Source organism: Cervus elaphus, chromosome 10 (genome assembly GCF_910594005.1).
Source record: "Cervus elaphus chromosome 10, mCerEla1.1, whole genome shotgun sequence".
NCBI classification, from domain to species: Eukaryota; Metazoa; Chordata; class Mammalia; order Artiodactyla; family Cervidae; genus Cervus; species Cervus elaphus.
The window spans coordinates 36,439,610-36,458,105 of NC_057824.1; the positions used below are offsets into that span (position 1 = coordinate 36,439,610).

The 18,496-nt window shown below is 37.0% G+C and overlaps 1 protein-coding gene across 6 annotated transcripts in view; it reads left to right on the forward strand.

Annotated features, from left to right (window-relative positions):
• The window catches only part of TNRC6A (trinucleotide repeat containing adaptor 6A), a 96,340-nt gene that overhangs the window by 25,278 nt on the left and 52,566 nt on the right, over window positions 1–18,496 (forward strand). For 5 of the 6 annotated variants that reach the window (XR_006343093.1, XM_043914538.1, XM_043914539.1 and 2 more), the window contains exon 4: window positions 6,859–6,880. The exons of the other annotated variant lie outside the window; for it this stretch is intronic. Coding sequence is in view for 4 of the 5 variants with exons in the window: in XM_043914538.1 (XP_043770473.1) it covers window positions 6,859–6,880 (22 nt within the window). In the remaining variant the exon portion in view is untranslated. The remainder of the gene's footprint in view (window positions 1–6,858; window positions 6,881–18,496) is intronic. 6 annotated transcript variants of the gene reach the window in all.

Consider the following 18,496-nt stretch of genomic DNA (forward strand, 5'->3'; position numbering starts at 1 on the left):
AAATATATATCTTTTTGTAGTAGCAACTGGGTTTAAACTATAGTAACAGAATTATCTCCCCATTATTTAGTAGGGAAAAACTCAGGGTACAAAACTATGGCAGGTAGGGAGCTACTGAAGCGCAGAGAGAAGAGTTTAACTCAGCCTGAAATGGGGTAGAGAGACGGGAATTTTCTTAGAATAGAAATGAACCAAGTGAATGAGGAGCAGAATGGAAAATGGTTCCAGCAGTAACTGAGAATTAAGTGTCCATAGTTTGTATGTGTTAAAGTATGGGTTTTGATTGGAAGGAGTGGTAGGGAAGGAGCCAAGTGTGGAAATGAAGCCAAGTGTAGAAATGTCAGGGGACAAGACTGGAGAGGCTGGTCATAGCTGTTGGCACTTCTCTCATTTTGACCGTTGGGTGGCCAAAGACGTTTTAGTAGAGTGACATAAAATTTTCTGTTTTAGAATTGTATTTAGAACCTTGACTGAGTGTAGAATTGGGTTGGGTAGAAACTAGAGACTGTGATAATAGTGAAGGGACTATTAAAAGCATCCATAACGTTTGTTTAAAGGATGTGAAGGAAGAGTAATTTAGATTGACCCTTAGGTTCTAGATTGAGTGGCTAAATACATCTTGAAAGTGAAAGTGAAGTTGCTCAGTCATGTCTGACTCTTTGTGACCCCATGGACTGTAGCCCACCAGGCTCCTCCATCCATGGGATTTTCCAGGCTAGAGTAGTGGAGTGGGTTGCCATTGCCTTCTCCAGAGGATCTTCCCGACCCAGGGATCAAACCTGGGTCTCCCACATTGTAGGCAGATACTTTACTGCCTGAGCCACCAGGGAATCTTAGGAGAAGTTTAACCAGGTTGGGGGATACACAGAAAGGGGAAAGGAAATATAATTCAGTTGTGGACTGCAGAGTTTGGGTTACAGTGAAGCCAGTAAACTGGAGAAGGACAGAGTACAGAGCACTGAGTGAGTGATGAGCTGAGTTGATTTAATAGGTGACCCTTATTATTGGCCTTTGGTTACTCAGGAGTGAGGGGAAAAGATGCATTGGTGGTTGGTAGGTAAGGTTTCGGATGATTCCTAGTATATAGTTTTGGCTTTGGTGACTCCGTAGGCCTCTGTCAGAGGCCTGTTGATATAGGACAGTCTTTGCTCAGGATTTGTTACGAAAAAAGTTGTATCTCTGTAAGTCTAAAGTTGGGAGGAAGCCTTGTTTGAAGACCAATTACTTAACCAAAAGAGAGTCTTAAGAAACTTGAGATTTATTGAGAAAGATGCTAGGGTGCACTTTGTGTAGAATCATTAGTTTGGCAAGCATCTGAGTGATGGCATTAGGCCATATTGATCCCTGCTTCTAGAGTTCAACGTTTAGCTGGTAAGTTTAGGATGTATGTGAAACGACAGGAGGCCTTATTGTATAATGAAACATGTTAATTTGGAATTCACTCTAATTACTGAGGAGATTCTAAGAAAAGGAGGAGTTACTCAAATGATTTCTTTAAATATTCTGTTTTTTGTTTTTGTTTTTTATTTAAGGAATAGTTGACATACAGCATTTTAGTGCATGCTAAGTCACTTCAGTCATGTTCGACTCTTGTGACCCCATGGACTGTAGCCCACCAAGTTCTCCTGTCCATGGAATTTTCCAGGCGTGAATGTTAGAGCAGGTTGCCGTTTCCTCCTCTAGGGGATCTTTCTGACCCAGGGGTCGAGCCCAAGTCTCTTAGGTCCGCCGCATTGGCAGGTGGGTTCTTCACCACGAGTGCCACCTGGGAACTGTTTTAGTGGTTTCATGGATACAGCATAACGATTCAGGATATGTGTCTGTTGTGCAGTGATCACCACAAGAAGTCTATCTAATCATGTTTTTTTTCTTGTAATGAGGACCTTTAAGATTTTAAATACTGTATTTTTAAAATATGTGAGTATAATTTTAAAGTCGCATGTTTAAATAATGACTCCAGTCGTTGAAGTTTACCTTTACATTCTTCATCACCAAATCTGAATCACCAAGTCAGTGTCTTTAACGCACAAATGATGATTTTTGTGGCATTTGGCCTCTCACAAAATCTGAAGTGACAGTTCTTCATACTCTTCACTGCTCCATCCCTGTCTCACGGTATGGTTCATCCCTCACCCCAGCTGTGTCCCACTGAAACCACTGTCAGAGGCTTAGAGATATGAGGAGGGTTTTTTTCCTTTCATCAGATCTTCAGCTTTGATAGGGTATTGCTATGTATTCTGTATACACAGTAGTATCTAGGGATTGAACATAAAATAAAGAATATTTAATACTGCTAATAAATGCTAAGCTTAGTAGACTGAACTGGCACTGTAAATAAGACTGTTCTCCGAATCCCACATAACTGGCTTACAGCTGAATTTGAATACAACCCATTGGTGAAATGAGGACAGCTGGTGTTTCTGTAGGCTGTTACCAAATAGTTCTTTAAAAACAAAACAAAAGGAAAAATCACCCAAGTTGGCACACTTACAGCCCATATGAAAGACTGTGAGTCACAGGAATTCTGCCTTTCCTTAAGCTTGTATTTGGCTGTAGTAGGAGCCAGCAGGTGTATCCAGGTAGATGACAGACATCTCCATAAGTCAGGGAGATGAGCTTGTTTATATAAATGTTGAAAACACGAATTCACTATGGTAAAAAGAATCTGTCTGTTTTATGTAATCTGTGTACACTTTTTAAAAGACTACGTATTTTTGTTTCTGAGAAAGATTTCAGATACTATCTGTTTTAATTCAGTGAGTTTGTGTGTAAGGAACACAAGCATTAAAATAAGTTAAGTGTCACCATCAGAGTGATGGAACAGGAATAGAATAGAAATCTTCTATTTCCCCCAGCTGATGGTTTTCAAAAACTCAGTGCCATGGCTTTATCCTTTTGGTACAGAACTTTATCTTGTACTTTTATTTTTTACCAACCAAAGGTGAACTTTAAAGCTGGAAATATTATTATAGTTTTTATAAGGTATTTAATAAATCTTTAAAATGAATACAGAATGCTATGAATACAGAAAAGAGATTTAACAGTTCCTAATTGCCACTGTGGCAACTTAAATTTAATAGAAATTCAAATTCAGACTATGAGTTAGTCTATTTTAAATGAGAAACTAGATAACATAATTCCTTACATAAACAATCAGACAAAGCTCACTATACTATTTATACTATGATAGTTTTTCTAATTTTGTCTATTAGTTATCAATTTAAATATTTTAAATTCCTCTATAAAATTTTTTTACACAAAATTGCATGGTTTTTATTATATTTCAGTCCCAGTACATCTCTAGTTAATAACAGAAATCAATGACTAGATGATTTTTTTTTTAAGCCTTCTATTTCACATCAAAGAATTATGGCTGTTTGCTTATCTTCTGATTCTAGGCTCAGAAAATAATTTAATACAGCACAAGAATGTAGTTTCTGTATGTGAGAAAAGGACAACAATAGTAGCAATAGGTTGTTAGTATGAATTTCTCTTGTTTCTGGTTTTAGAAATTTCTAGAAGGAATCTTGAGGGAAATGTAGTGAGGAAGAAAAAGGAGGATGAGAAACAGGTTAATTACAGAGGGATAATTTAGTATCAACTTTACTTTAAACATGTAATTATAGTTCCTAGAAAGCATATAATGGTTGAGGGTTGGAGGAGAGAAGCACCAAGGCAAATTGGGATGTTTTGGTTGAGAATGTGTAGAAGTCAGTATTCATGAGTGTTTCTGTTACTGTGTTAAAAGCTTGAAGGGATTTTTATAAAAGGCTTTGTGGATTTAATGTGCTCATTTTGAGTTTAAATGAGAAGTAGATTGTAGGAAGCTTCCAATTTCATTCCTCCTTTTTGGAAATTTTAGTATTTACTAGTCCTGTCTCCCAAAGGTCATTTTGTTCTGAGACTGGGAATCTTACCTGGCACTGTTAAGACATTTTAGATGATTTGAAAGGGAAAAAAGCAAGACCTGGGAGCTGGGAGTGGGTTTGAGTCCGATCCCTTCCCAGTGTGAGAGCACGGCGCCAGAGCGCGGGCCAGCAGGGCTGAGGTCGCCACCCTCGGTCCTGTTTGCTGAATGCTTTCTGTCTGCCTGGCGCCGCCCCACGTGCTCGCCCCCTCTTCCCCCAAGCCCTTGATGTGAGTTCAGTCCTTTTAGCCTAGCAAGTCTGAGGCAGGTGTTTTGTTCCTGTCTTAGAGATGAGGAAACCAAGCTCTAGAGAAGTTAACTAATTTTTGACCAAGGTTACACTGTTCACAGTGAAGCCAGGAGTGAAAATGAGGCCGTTGGGCTTCAGACCCTGAGTTCTTAGCCGCTGAGGTGCACTTAAGGGTCGAGGAGCTGGGACGAGTTGTGCGGAGCCTGGCAGAAACAACAGCGGGCACGGCCCTGGCGCGTCTGCCCCTCGCCTTCACTGGCGCCCTGAGACAGTGGTGCTGGTTGCTGCGGGGTCGCAGCTCAGGTTGGTTGGTTTGTTTTTTAAGAAAACCCGTATTCAAAATAGAAATACTTTTGCTTCTCAGTTTGCTGAATCCTTTAGTTCTGTTGTACAAGAAGTATCATCCACAATGATACTTCACGTTGAATAAATAGTATTATTTGTCCAGAAAAGGTTTATATTTTACTTGAGCCTCATGAGAGCCCTGGAAAGGTAAGCAGTACAGTTTTTTTTTTTTTCCCCTCCTGCTCCATTTGAGGGATTGGGAAACTGAGACGTAGATTTAAATGACGTAGATGTCATTTGAATGACAAGGTCATTTCAAAGTAAAAACAAAAAAATTGTTGAAGTTAATTTTAATATACTGTAACCCAATATATCAGAAATATTGCTATTTTAACTTGTAATCAGTATAAAATATTATCAACGGGATAATTTACCTTTTTAAAAAATGCTCACACTAACTCTATCTCAGTGGTCAGTAACCACATGGGGATAGTGGCCTCATTTTGAGCACTGCAGACAAATACTCTTAAAATCACTGACCCCCAGTTGGAAAACTTTCTTTTTAATAGTTTGTGTAATATACAGGGTCCCTGGACCAACTCAGCACAAAAACCTGTTTGAATCATTCCATTTGCTCCTCATCAGGAGCTCTTGGGTTCTGGTAACTAACATTCTTTCACTGTATTAGTTGGTGTTCCGATGGGCAGACTCCTTTGAGTGTCTCCTTGGTGCTGTTGTCTGTAGATGACACAATACTTGGATGAGGTTAACCACTGTTTTTAAGCAACATAGAGGTTTTTCCCCCAAAGGAGCTGCCATAGTAGATACCCTTTACGTTGTAAGGCCTAGAAGAGCAATACTGCATGTCTTGAGATTTAGTAATATGGCCATGGTTTCTATGTACTGTAGCCTGGTTTCCTTTGGAAATAAGCCGTGGAAGAAACCAGGAGAGTTAAACAAAAAGATAGAAATCCCCACAAAACAGTACACAAAGTCTGTTTTCAATGCAGAATAATTTCTGTGTAGATTTTGTTTCAGAAAATTATGTTATCTTGTTGTTTGACATGATATTTATAACACTTGAAAGTATTCAGGTACTGAGTTCTATTTTTCTACAGCCAGATTTTAAAAACAATTTCTCCCAGAAATAAATGTTCAAGCTAGTTGACTGGTCTTTTGCCATTGTCTTTCCATCAATTTTTTTTTCTTTTAAATTTTAAATCCATATAAAGTAAAGATGAGCCTCCATTATTTTACTTTTTACTAGTCCTCTAAAACTTGGTAAAGCAATTAAGTGCCTTGATTTACTCTCTGCCTTTCTAGGCAAAGGTTCATGTTTGGTGTGGCTTCAGTATTACAGTAATTGCCATACAGTGTGTTACCATGTAGTTCCATAATGATATAATTTTTTAAATGGTGTTTTTGGCAACAGTTTACTGTGATTAAGCAAAATTATTTATCCTGTCCTATGACAGTTTAATAAAAACGCTTATCTTCATTTAGAAACAATTCCTGATTATTCAGTAACTAATTATTCAGTCTTCCCTCACCTCCCTGCCTCCCTGCCTATCTGCCGATCCTTGTATCTTTTTTTTTTTTAGGATTCCTACGCAGTTGGGCATAATCAAAAACTTGATTTTCTCTTGTGGCCTTTGTAATCAGTTCTTATCGAGGCCCTTGAAGTTTGAGCCAGGCACCTTCGGGCAGTCCTCCTGTGCTCAAGCCCCTCCCCGTGTTGTATCAGACACAGTGCAAGTAGGGGCAGGCATGGGAAGCAGGGCCCACTGCAGTTTAGCTTCAGAACACAGTCATTTGAATTGAATTGTCAGATGTGTAGGAAGAGACAAATATGTTTCAAAATTTTTCCCACCCCAAAATACCTAATTGTTAGCTATGTTTAACTTCAGCAGCCTAACTTCCAGGAGATAAATTTGTTACTAGTTTGGCCAAAGAAGTTATATGCAGCTTTTCTTCCAGAAAACATGATTTATCTTTTATCACTTGAAATAAGAAAATTTGAAGCCTTTTAAACATATGCAGAGTTCAGTAGATCCATTAAAGGTAATGGTGACAGCTATATAAAAATAATTTTAAAACTAAACGATGAGAGAAGTGCAGTTCCATTTTTTATTATATACTGTCATACAGTGGTGTCTTCTCCACTTTGTACCTAAAACATTTTGAGAATTTTTTTAAATTAATAAACGTTGTGTCAGGGACAATGGGGCACATCTGTGGGAAAAGCATGCTTTCTTTGCATATCTTTTCCTATGCAGTTCATCTAAATGACGAATTCCTTATTTAATAAAAGTGTATATGTCTTATGTAATAGTAATGTATGAACATTTTATCATAACAATCCATTTCTTTCAGTTTCATATTTACATTGTTTTTTGTTTGTTTGTTTTTATTTTAGGCCACTGAACAAAAAATCAAAGGTACGTTGTTTAAAGCTATTTTTTATTATTTTTTTCATTAAAGCAAGGTTGTTGATATGCATTTTTATTCATCTCCAGGATGGGAGAGAGAAGAGCGTGAAAGGAACAGAGGGGTGGGGGCAGACTTCTGCAGTGACATCACCTTGGAGTCTCCTTTTGGGGTTTATGGGTTATTGTAGTATATATTACCACTTTAAAAATACACTGTCTTAAGGCCTACCTTTCAACTATCTCCTTAAACACCATTTACTAACATACTCCCTGGATTTGAGTGTTTGAACACACGTACCTTTCCTGTAGTCCTCCGTCTAAAAGTCATCTTGTCTGGAGCTACCTCTAGGGCTTTATTCCTTGTTCTGTGTATATTGTTGTCTCCCACTCCTTCCTATAGGCAGACAGTGACATCCATTCTATGTTATCTCTGAGAATATTAGATTGCTAACCTTATGGTGAGGTTGAACAGCCCCCAGTACATGCCAAGCAAAAGACTTCAGGGTGGTGAGGAAACAGGAACTTTATTCCTCTCAGATCCTGAATCAGAATTTTTTCACCCTCCTAGAAATTAGTGAAAGGTATACGCTATCTGATGCTGAACTTCTTGGGCCTAGAGATTGTGAATTTTTACTTAAGCTAATACCAAAAGTATAATCTCTGCATTTGACCGATATCTGCACTCCGAACTGCCTGTTTCTATTAGAGGTTTATGTAAGGAGTTGGTTAAGGTCACATTTTTAGATGCAGTTGTTTGAGAGGGAACAAGCACAGTTAAGGAACACCTTTTTTGAGCTTGTGAGTCTCAAAAGATGAGATAGCCAGTCAAGGAAAATGATGAAATGGCAGAGGGATCAGCATGATTGAAGAGATAGAGACAAGAAATAACGTGATGTTAATGTGTACTAGTGGTATCCCAGGAGCGCTAAGTAAGTACCCAGTGCTGAGTGGGCAAGGTTAAAGGATTTTTCTGACAGAGGTTGGTAGGGGCCAAAGAGGGCCCTGTATGCTAAATGTACTAAAGGAGCCACTGAAGGAAGAGCTCAAGAAGAGGGTGACATCACCATTTGTTTTTTCATTCTTCTTGTAAATCCATCAGTCACTTACATGGAAAGTTTGGTTGAAATATGGGCAGGGATTTGAAAGATGGTGCCAACAGAAGACCCTGGGCAGAAGAGGCGTGTGAGCAAGAAGAGGGAATAGCCAGAGAATGAGTACAGGAATGTTAAAGGGAGACGGCAGAAGGTAGGCACGGAGGTGGGGGGGCCGGAAGACTTGGTGCTGATTTTTCCATGTAAAGGTCATGGTCATAAGCTGTGCTTTAGGAATATTTCTTTGTCAGTTGTGTCTAGTGTCACCAAATAGAAGCAGTTCCAAAGAGGGCAGAGAAGGAATAGAGACAGTAATGGGGATTTGAACTGAGGTCTTGGCAGTAGAGGTAGGGGATGGATGACCGATGTGTGAGGTGTAATTGAGAGCGTTGGCAGCTGGTGACAGCAGAAGAGAGCGAAGGTGATACTGTGGCCTTGAACCTGATGTCTAAGTTACAGGGATGTGGAATGATGTAGGGAGTAGCATTGCCAAATTAATTAATTAACATGGGGAATTCCCTGACGGTCCAGTGGATAGGACTCTGTGCTTCCACTGCAGGGGCCACGGGTTCCATCCTTGGTCAAGGAACCAAGATCTCACAAGCCTCACAATGTGGTCGCAAGAAAAAAAAATTTCTTTTAGTAAGAACATGACCAAATTAGTTTTCTTAAAATTCCACTTTTATCGCACCACTCCCTTGGATAGGAGTGTTGAGTTGTGTTTGTTACTTTGCTTCGAAACCAAACTCCTAATTGACTTACAAGGCCCTCTTTAATCCGACCTCTCTAGCCAGCTTGTTTCCCATCACTCCTTCATAATTTTCAGATCCTTCTTATCTTTTTATGTTCATTCCTGTTTCTGTTTCTTTTTGATCCCATTTCTTAGCCAAGGATGCCTTTTCAGCTTTTCTAAACCTCTCAGAACTTATTTTCTGATGGATCCCTCCAGACTGCCATTGATCCTTCCCTTTCTGATTTCTTAAGATGTTGTGACATGTATTAAACTTGGGGCACAAAGTTACATTCTAACCTTAGATTTTTGACTGGTCCATGGATATTTGTTTCTTTAAGCTTGATCTTTGAGTGCCTGCTGTTTATATCCTCTCCAAACAGAAGTCATTTCTTTCACATCCATACATGAAACATGAACATATTTGAATCTTTTTTAAGAAACTTTTTTCTACAATTCTGAGAATGTTAGGCTGAGTGCATGAAGGTCACTTCAAAATACTTGGTTGTTTTGCCAGCTGTTTCACTCACTTTATCCTTCTTTGGATGGCAGCTCCTTTCATACTTGGTCATACTCTGATTCACGAAAAGTGTATCTGTTTTCGTGGTATGTATAATATCTGTATGGTGTTTATGGTTTGGGGTTTGCAGTGATTAGATTACAAATTGAAGTCTTGTAATACGGGTTTGGCTCACAGTTGATTTTTGCTAAGCTTAATTTTGGAATAATTTATGATTTACTGAAAAGTTGAAAAATAGTACAGAGAGTTCTCATATATACCTCACCCAGTTCCCCATTATTCGCTTCTTACACTTCCGTGGTAGTTTTGTCAAAACTAAGAAACTGACATGAGTTGATCGGTATTACTGAACTCCAGACGGTATTTCGATTTTACTGTTTCTTCTGTTAACTTTTCTGATCTACGACCCAGTGCAAGATAATTTGTTTAGCTATCATTTCTCCCTGATCTCCTGTGGTCTCCACACAGCGTTTTTATTGATATCCTTTAAATTTTTAATTGATTGCCAACATTTAAAACTCATGAGAATTCACCTTAATTCAAGATTATAGTTTATACTGTCAGCATCATTTTTGTCTTTTTGTATTATAGAGTGTGTATAAAGCCCAAGTTTAGTTACATGTGGCTTTTAAGTACTTGAAATGTGGCTAATGCTGCTGAGGAACTGAATTTAAAATTCTATTGGCCCACATAGCTCTAGAGCCTCCTCCTTCGTTGTTAGAGTCAAGATTTTAGTGCTCAGACTGAGCATAACTGATGAGGCCCGGCACTTCCTTTAGAAGTCTGCCTTCACGAGCGATTTCTTTTTCTAAGGCTGCTGCCACTCCCGATTAGATAGCACCTGCCAGTGTTGGTGTCATTCAGTTGTGGGGCTGCATAAAAGCTGGGTTTTAGGAAGGTGTCAGATTCAGATCCCGACCAGCTTTGTTATATGAAAGCAATAGGATGTTTGTTTCTTGGTGCGGTGAACTCGTGGTTCATCTCACAGAAGTGTGGACCTTTATGAGTGACATAATGACATTTTTGAAAATTTTATTCTTGTGACTTGAACTCTGAAAAACCATGAGGAGCATAAGTATTGGAATGTCTGAATATTTGAAGTTCCTTTTTAAAGTATGTATTTGAGTATCTCTTTGAAACAGCAGGGAAATGAGGGCTGAAACAATTATGATGAGATATAGGAATGAATGAATATCTTGTGGACCTTACACTGTGAAGGCAAGGAAGAAGTGATTGGGAACTCTGGAGAGAAAGGTCATTAAAAAAAAAAAAGCTTTCCAGCTCTGACACTGGCTTGTTTTGGAAGCATACGAAGGATTGTACATTCCTTACAAAAGAATAAGCACTGTTAATTTTTGTCAGCTGATAGTTATTTTTCTGTCTGTCTGTATATTATCATGCCAGGGCTTTCTTCAGGTGGTTTCATCAGCAAGCTGATTAGAGAAGGGTAATCCCCAGTGCTCTAAAGGAGATAAGGGGAGCTTTCAGATGGAAGCAGGAACAGAGAAAATTTGGGACAGATTTTTTGTTTTCTGATGATCACATAGGGAAGCATAGTTTATTACTGCTGTTCTCTTTCCAGATTAATTTAAAACTCATGAGACTTAAATCAACATTTGAAACATTTTTGTTTCTGCCACAATTAGAAACCATTATTTTCTAATCTTTTCTGTTTTTCTGTCAAACACAATTTTGTTACTTAAATCCGTTGATCTAGGATGTGATCAAAATGTTCAAGAGCTGTTAGCTCAGCTGCCTGTCACCTCATATTGGAGACATCAGGATCGGTAACTCTGAGCACTGACTGTGTAGCATGCACGGTGCTTTACATTTGCTTCATTTTATCAAGGTGAGATTCTAAATATCTAATCACTAACAGTGAATGGGCACCAGTGATGCAGAGCACTGTCCTGCAGCAGGCCTAAAAGCTTGATGTGCTAAGAGTGAAACCAGCTCTTAGCTATTGAATTTTGGGAAATATGTGGGACCCAGTGAAGGGACCGGAGCCGCAGGCTGGGAACCATGAGACTTCATGCACTGGATATTTAAAAACTAATATGGGAATGGCTTCCTCAGTGTGTACTAGTGCAGTATAAGCCTCCATTTAATCATTTCAACAGCCTTAGGAGAGTGGATAGCATTATCACTATTTACAGATAAAATCAAGACTAAGGAAGTTTAAGTAATTTGCCTGTTGGTTATGCAGCTGATTAATGTCTGAGTAAGGATTGGACTACTAACCCTATTGGTGTCTATGGCTTTGTTTTCTTTGAAAACATCCCTGTGGTTAGTTACATGGAAGACAAAACAGGAGAGCTGCACCATTGCCCATGCTTTAATATGCAGCAAATGAACTAAAGCAATGCGTCTTTTAAAAATACTACAGAAAGGTCTTTTAATAGTATATGAAAGTATATGTATACACATATTCCCATATGTATATGGTATTTCCCATTTGAGCACAAAGAAAGAAAGAAAAACTGTATTACCAGCATAATTTTTTTAATTAGAAGGGTTTTGACAGCTTTGTGATATGTGAGGTAGTTGGTTTTTCAAGAATTTTTAACGTTTCGTGAGACATTTATTGTGGGTCCACCCTGTTTCACGCACTGTTGTGGTCACTGTTGTGCATGGATAAAACAAACTCCCAAGTTCCTGTTCCCACTGTGTTACCATTCTCATCCTTGTTTTACTTTCAGTTCCGTTCAGTTCATTAGCTCAGTCGTGTCCAACTCTTTGGGACCCCATGTTTTACTCTAGTAAAGGTAAATGTATTTACCTGTGATCTCAGCTTAGCAGTCCATTTTCTCCATGAAATCCTAAGTTTCTTAATTGCAAAGCTTCCTACGATGATGAAATTCAGGAACTTTGGTGGCTTGATAAAAGGTCACTGTACCGCATAGATTTTCAGAGAAGACTGAGGCCCAAATAGTTTGTGACTTGAAGCACGTTGCCTGACCTTGTTCACGTAATGGCACATGTAGAAAATGATGTTTGTGGAGCTATTGTAAACAGAAGAGGCTGCTCTCAGCTGAAGATGACAGTCCCAGAGAGTCTGACCCCTAGCGTCTATGTAGCCTGTTTGTGCCCCACAGGTTGGGAAGGTCTGCTTTTAGAATTGGGACTTAGTTCAGTGTTTTTATTTGCAGTGTGCAATGTACAGATAACGACTTTTGTACTACAGGCAGGTATTAGGTGATATTTGGAAGACCAAGTTCTAATTCCAGATATGCCATGATAGTACTTTGGCTTTATGAGAAATTCTGAAGGCAAATGGGTGCTGACCTCTTTGAGGAAGCAGAGGTTCTTACTGATTAAGAATTTACTAATGGTGAATGTGTTTCTATGAAAATGTGTTTGAGCGGTATAACAGATAAGGTTTGTTAGCTGTGCACTAACAGGAGGTGGGAAAAATGGCCTTTTATTTCATGGGAGCCAATAAAAATGATTATTTTGGGGTATATCAGTCACAATTTTTCCTTTTCTCCTATTAAGAAAGAAAAATGATTTATATAGATTTATACATGTAAATCTAAATTTATGGACTCAAGAGGTTATAAAGAATGCTAAGAACCCCCCACTTTTTTTTTTTTTTTTAGAAAAGAACCATTTTATTTCTGCCAAATGTAGATGTGTTTGCTTATAAATAATAATAAATTATTAAAATTAGTAGAAATGATTTTGTGTATTTGGATGTCTGATGAGACTGGAGCAGGACAAAGGAGACAAAATGAATGTGAGAAAAGTGGAGATTAATGTAGTTAACAAAGTAAACTGTTGTTAGAAACGCGATTCAGAGACTAATGAGCCTATAGTTGTTGGTGGCTTGTGGGAGCATCCTGGGTTTGTATCCTGAGCCCTGAGATATTATGCCGGGGCAACAATTAGGTCTTCAGTTTCAAAGAAAACAAGTTAGGAATCTTTTTGTTTAAATTTTGGAGTAGAAATTGGGATGGATTAGCAAGAGTAGCTTAATCAGTTTATACTAACTTTATAAGGGAAAACTCCAGACTAGGAAAAAACACATTATATATGATAATTTCACTTTATATGGTGGCTCAGTGGTAAAGAATCCACTTGCCAGTGCAGGAGACACAGGTTCGATCCTTGGGTAGGGGAAATCCCCTGCAGGAGGCCATGGCAACCCACTCCAGTGTTCTTACCTGGGAAATCCCATCAGAGGGGCCTTGCTGGCTACACTCCATGGGGTTGCAGAGAGTTGGACACGACTTGGCGACTGAGCGCCTTTATTGAGAATAGTAGCTGAGCTTCTGAATGCGTACTAAGAGCTCTCCCTCAGTGCCAGTAGCCTTAGTGAAAGTGCACCTGATAAAAGGATATTTAAAGGCGGCATTTTGCCAGAAACAAATAAGGTAATCTAATAAGGTAATCCTGGAATTTTTGCGTAAACCAAGCATAGTGGTTAAAAGTCCAATCTTCTGAGTCAGATAAACTTTGACTTGAATCCTGCCTTTGTAGTTCTTATCTCTACGACCTTGAGCAAGTACTATAACCTCTATCCTTGGGTTTGACTCTGTTAAAAGGAGATAATCTAGGCTACTTAATGTGGGAATGAAATGATATATAGAACATAAATCACAGGACCTGGAGGGTAGTTAATGCTGAGTATATAATAACTTAATATAAACACTGGTTAGAAATTTTTGATCTGTAGCTTTTTAAGATGAAAATGTATACTACAAGGAACATTGGTTTGGAGGTCAGATTTGGTTTTAAGTTTTAGCTCCACCATTTACTAGATGTTTAATCATGGGCAACCTTCTTCTGAGCCTTAGCTGCCTTACTGGTAAAATTGAGGTAATAATTCAAATGCGTAGAATCATGTGAGGATAAAGGGATACTAAATGGCATGGTATCCAGCTGATATTGGTAAGTTTTAACTTCACAGCTGTGGTTTTACAGTATCTTAGCAACCTTTCAGTCCCTTGAAACATCATGCTAGTAGTTTCCCCAGTCGTTTCAGAGTTCCTCCTCACCCAGACGATGACTTGCTTTTTCCTCTCATTAGAGTAGAACCCAGCCCAACATGGGTGAATCACAGTAGTGTTTCTGCAATAGTGCAAGGAATATGAGGGTGGGATATATGATCTTTATAAGTTTGTCAGGCTAAAATTGGAATTTTATTTCTTTGATTTAAATATAAATCTGTTTGTTGGTAAAATGGAGTGTTATATGTTATTATTTGTACTTTTTTGCTCTTAAAAATTATCCATTCTTCTCTACCCATTTACTTTTTGAGCTTAAAGTTTTTGTTTTCTATTTACATGAGCTCTCTGTATAATAAGCTCATTAACATTCCATCTGATGTGTTTGATGAAAAAAATTCTAAAATTATGGACTGTATCATATGTTTTAGGTTGAGATTAGGATGAGATTCCAGGGAGAAATACCTAAGTGTCAGACCCCTGAGGGCTTACGTGTGTTTAAAAACAACGGCATTGTATAGTATTAACTGTTTAATTTTTCTGAACTTCATTTTTATATATACGGGAGTGTTTTTTCTAATTTAAAAAAATAATTTCTTCATCCCATATTTCTTAAATAGTTTGTATCAGTGATGGTGACAGTTCCTCTGTTATACAACTTTTGTGAACTTTTTTTTTTTTCCCCCAGTATGCTTGGGACTTCTGTTGTTCCTGTTACTGACTTCTAATTGAATTTTTAGGTATTACCCTTTTTTTCCCCTTTGGAGTCACAAAACAAAAGTTCTGTAAATGTTGCTACAGTACCTAGTAGAACGGTTTTCCAAATTTACTCAGACATGAGAACCACGTGATACATTTTTAAAAATGAAGATTCTGATTTAGTGAATCTGTGAGGCTTGAAGAACCTGGTTTTGGTTTGGTTTGTGAGACCCCATTCTCCATAGCACCTTAATTAAATTTGGGGATCACTTCTAGAATTGTTAGTTATATGAAGAAGAGACTTGAGGGCAGTAAATCTTTTTTTAATTTTTATTTTGTAGTGGAGTATAGTTGATTTACAACGTTATGTTAGTTTTAGGTGTACAGCAAAGTGAATCAGTTTGTGCATATACATGTATTTATATCCATTCTTTTTCAGATTCTTTTCTCACTTAGGTTATTACCAAATTTTGAGTAGAGGTCCCTTTGTAAAAAAATTACAGTAAGCAATTTTTTTTTCTTTTTTAAGCATGAGCCTCTGCCTGAAAAACAAATCTTTCATCTTCCCACTTCTCTGCATCTTACACATTTGGGCAAGATATGATGGAGAGATTAACCAAAGATCTTGGGACTACCGTATTGTAAATGTTGTGTGGGTTTTCTCTACCTCTTAAAGAAGATCTGTACTTTAGAACAGATGTACCTTCTTTCGGTGTTTTGCTGAAGAGCAGAATTTGTTAATAGGGTGATTTCATCCAGAAATTCATTAATGAAGCTTGGCAGAATAATTTATTCAGTCACCAAAACCTAGAGGGTTGCAGAAGGACAAATCAGTTCTGTTTCTCTTTGTGTTGGTAGTTTAAGATGGGAGATTTTGGGTAAGAAGATAAGAGTTCTTTGAAGCAGCAGAGCTAAGACCAGGAAAAGGTGTATTTCTGATTTCTCTGGGATTTTGAAATGAATTAAAACTGAGGGAATTCAGGAATTCCCTGGCGATCCAGTGGTTAGGACTCTGCATTTGCCCTTCAGGAGGTATGGATTTGAGCCCTGTTTGAGGAGCTAAGATACCACCACATGCCCCTTGGCATGGCCAAAAAAAGAAAAAAAAAAAACACCTAAGTGAATTCAATTTAATGTTTGTTTTAAATTTGGGATCTAATTTTGAAGTGATTGTTTATATCTTGCTGTTTGGTATTTCTTCTGAGGAACCTTTAAACAAATGCTAAGATTTGGGACCTCTGGGGGGGTCCAGTGGTTAAGTCTCCACACTCCCAATGTAGGGGACAAGGATTGGACCCCTGGTTGGGGAACTAAGATCCCATGTGACAAAAAAAGAAAAATAAATTAAGATTTGCTTGTACCTGTATGAAATATAAATACAGTTTATTATATTTAACACTAGTTTTTAAGTCTTATTTTTCAAGTTCTCAAGCGGCCATTCAGTTCAACTTGTTAAGGATTAGGAGAAGTTAATGCATTGACAAGCATTTAGCTGTTTTGCACATTGGCTAATGGCAGTTAAAACTGCAGCCATTTATCCACAATGAAGATTTTAGCACTGCGTGTTTGTCAACCGAAAAGCACAGAGTTCCCCCTCTGTGCCTTTCAGCGTTCTAAAACTGACAGGTTAGTAAAGGACAAAGAATGTGTATTATACAGGGGAAGTATAATCCATATTGTTAAATCATCCAGTATGCTTATTAATGATAGCAGAAATGATTTTTATAGTAGTACAGTGTTTGGCCATGTTTTTAATAAATTTGACTTATAAGCTCATTATAATTGAATAGAATCGCTCTTCACATTTTCAGCTAGCTGCTTCTTTCCCTTCCCACCTCATTCTTAAAAGAAGATGGAATTCAAATTATTGGGCCTCATATATAGGGATAGTTGGCAAGCAGTATTTCTGTAGCAGTAAAATGACATTATGCCTTTCCTCCATTTTCTTCTGAAAGCTGCAGAGTGGGGAAGCAACAAAAATCGGAAACACCTATTTTTGGAATTTCTTAATATATAGAATTTTCTAATCTACTATGAAGTTTTTATCAGGTTTGTGCTTTGTGAAACTCTTGACTGCAAATATGATAATGTTGCTGTTATTCATCAGGAAAGCTGAAATAATTGATTTTTTATTTTATTGCCCATATTTGTTTTCACTTTCTCTGAATGTGAGTCAGATTCTTTAAAGTGAATGTTATTGAAAGCTACCTTATTATTTTAGTACAACTAGAATAATTAATTGAGAATTTAGGTTTAAAGAGATTATAATTACATATTAGAAACAGTAATAAGGGAGAAAGATAAATATTATACATGGTATTGCCTGATAAACAGTGAAGTTTAAATATACTAGTTTGTTACATGTTAACTTTTCTTCCCAAAGTTGTTTTATTTTGTGGCTCTTAAGAGCATAAAATAATTCCCTGTAATAAAGGTTTTAAGGACTGTTAATCTATAGATGACACAAATTTTTAAAAAATATTTTAACGATTTTGTTTTCTAACTGACCAGCTTTCATTGGTATATGCTATCTTGCTTTCAAAGAGGTTGACTTTTGTTTTCCCATATAATGATACATACTGAGATTGGAAATAGTAATTCTATGTTAATTTAAGTTTGCCCAAGCACTCTATATTTTATAGATGCTTAGTAATTTTAACTATTTCAGTCCTTTGAATAATTCAAATGCAAATCTGTATGTGGTTTTTTATTTTCCAAACATCCATTTCATTTAATACTTCATTCTATTAAAATGAAACCATGTCTTAAAATGGCAGTTTGTATACTATGGTTGTTATTTATGCTTGTACTTTTAGAAAATTGGCAGTGTAGAGCCAATAGGAAAACAGTTATGCAAAGCTGATTTGTAAACTTCAAAAGGATAATAAAGGAAGATCTTGAGGTATTAAGATGTATTAATTGATGTTTTGGTGAGTTTGGTAGTAATACAAGGTGATTGATGGCTGGTTTGTATTTAAACTGTTCTTTAAATTGTAGATAGCTGAAGGAAAGTTCATTTTAATTTTTTTCTGAAATGTATTAAAATGTTAAATTTTTAAAATGTTATCTTAAAGAAGCAAATATTCATATATGATAATTTCAGTCATTAAGGAATAGGAGTACATAACAACTTATTTTTACAAATTTAGAGCTTGGTATATTTAGAACTTTGGATATTAAATTGTTTTTTATTGGTTTTTTATTTGAATGTAAGACTATTGCTATGGGTTTTTCTTTCCAATTAATAGATTTTTTTTTAGCAACAGTTTTAGGTTTACAGAATGAAATTATGTTTTTACATTTAAAAATGCCAGAAAATTAGGATGAAAGTAGGAAAAAGCAAAAGTTAATAATTTAATTGTAATATTGTTTCACAGAGTCTTGATTTGGAGTACAGTTCAGGAAGATGTGGATTTAAATTATTTCTTGAGTAATTTTTCCATTTTAAAAATTAAAATGCTTGTTTATTTCTGGGCCAATTCAAATTTTGCCTATCTCCTTTAAACTGCAAAAGACAAATTGGGTTATGGTATGGCCAAAAAAAAATGTAAAAGTAAACAATTGCAGTGAATATGTTTTATTCTAGCTGAATGAAATTTCTTCAGAATACTTATCTGGTATTGTGGATACTGTATTGTT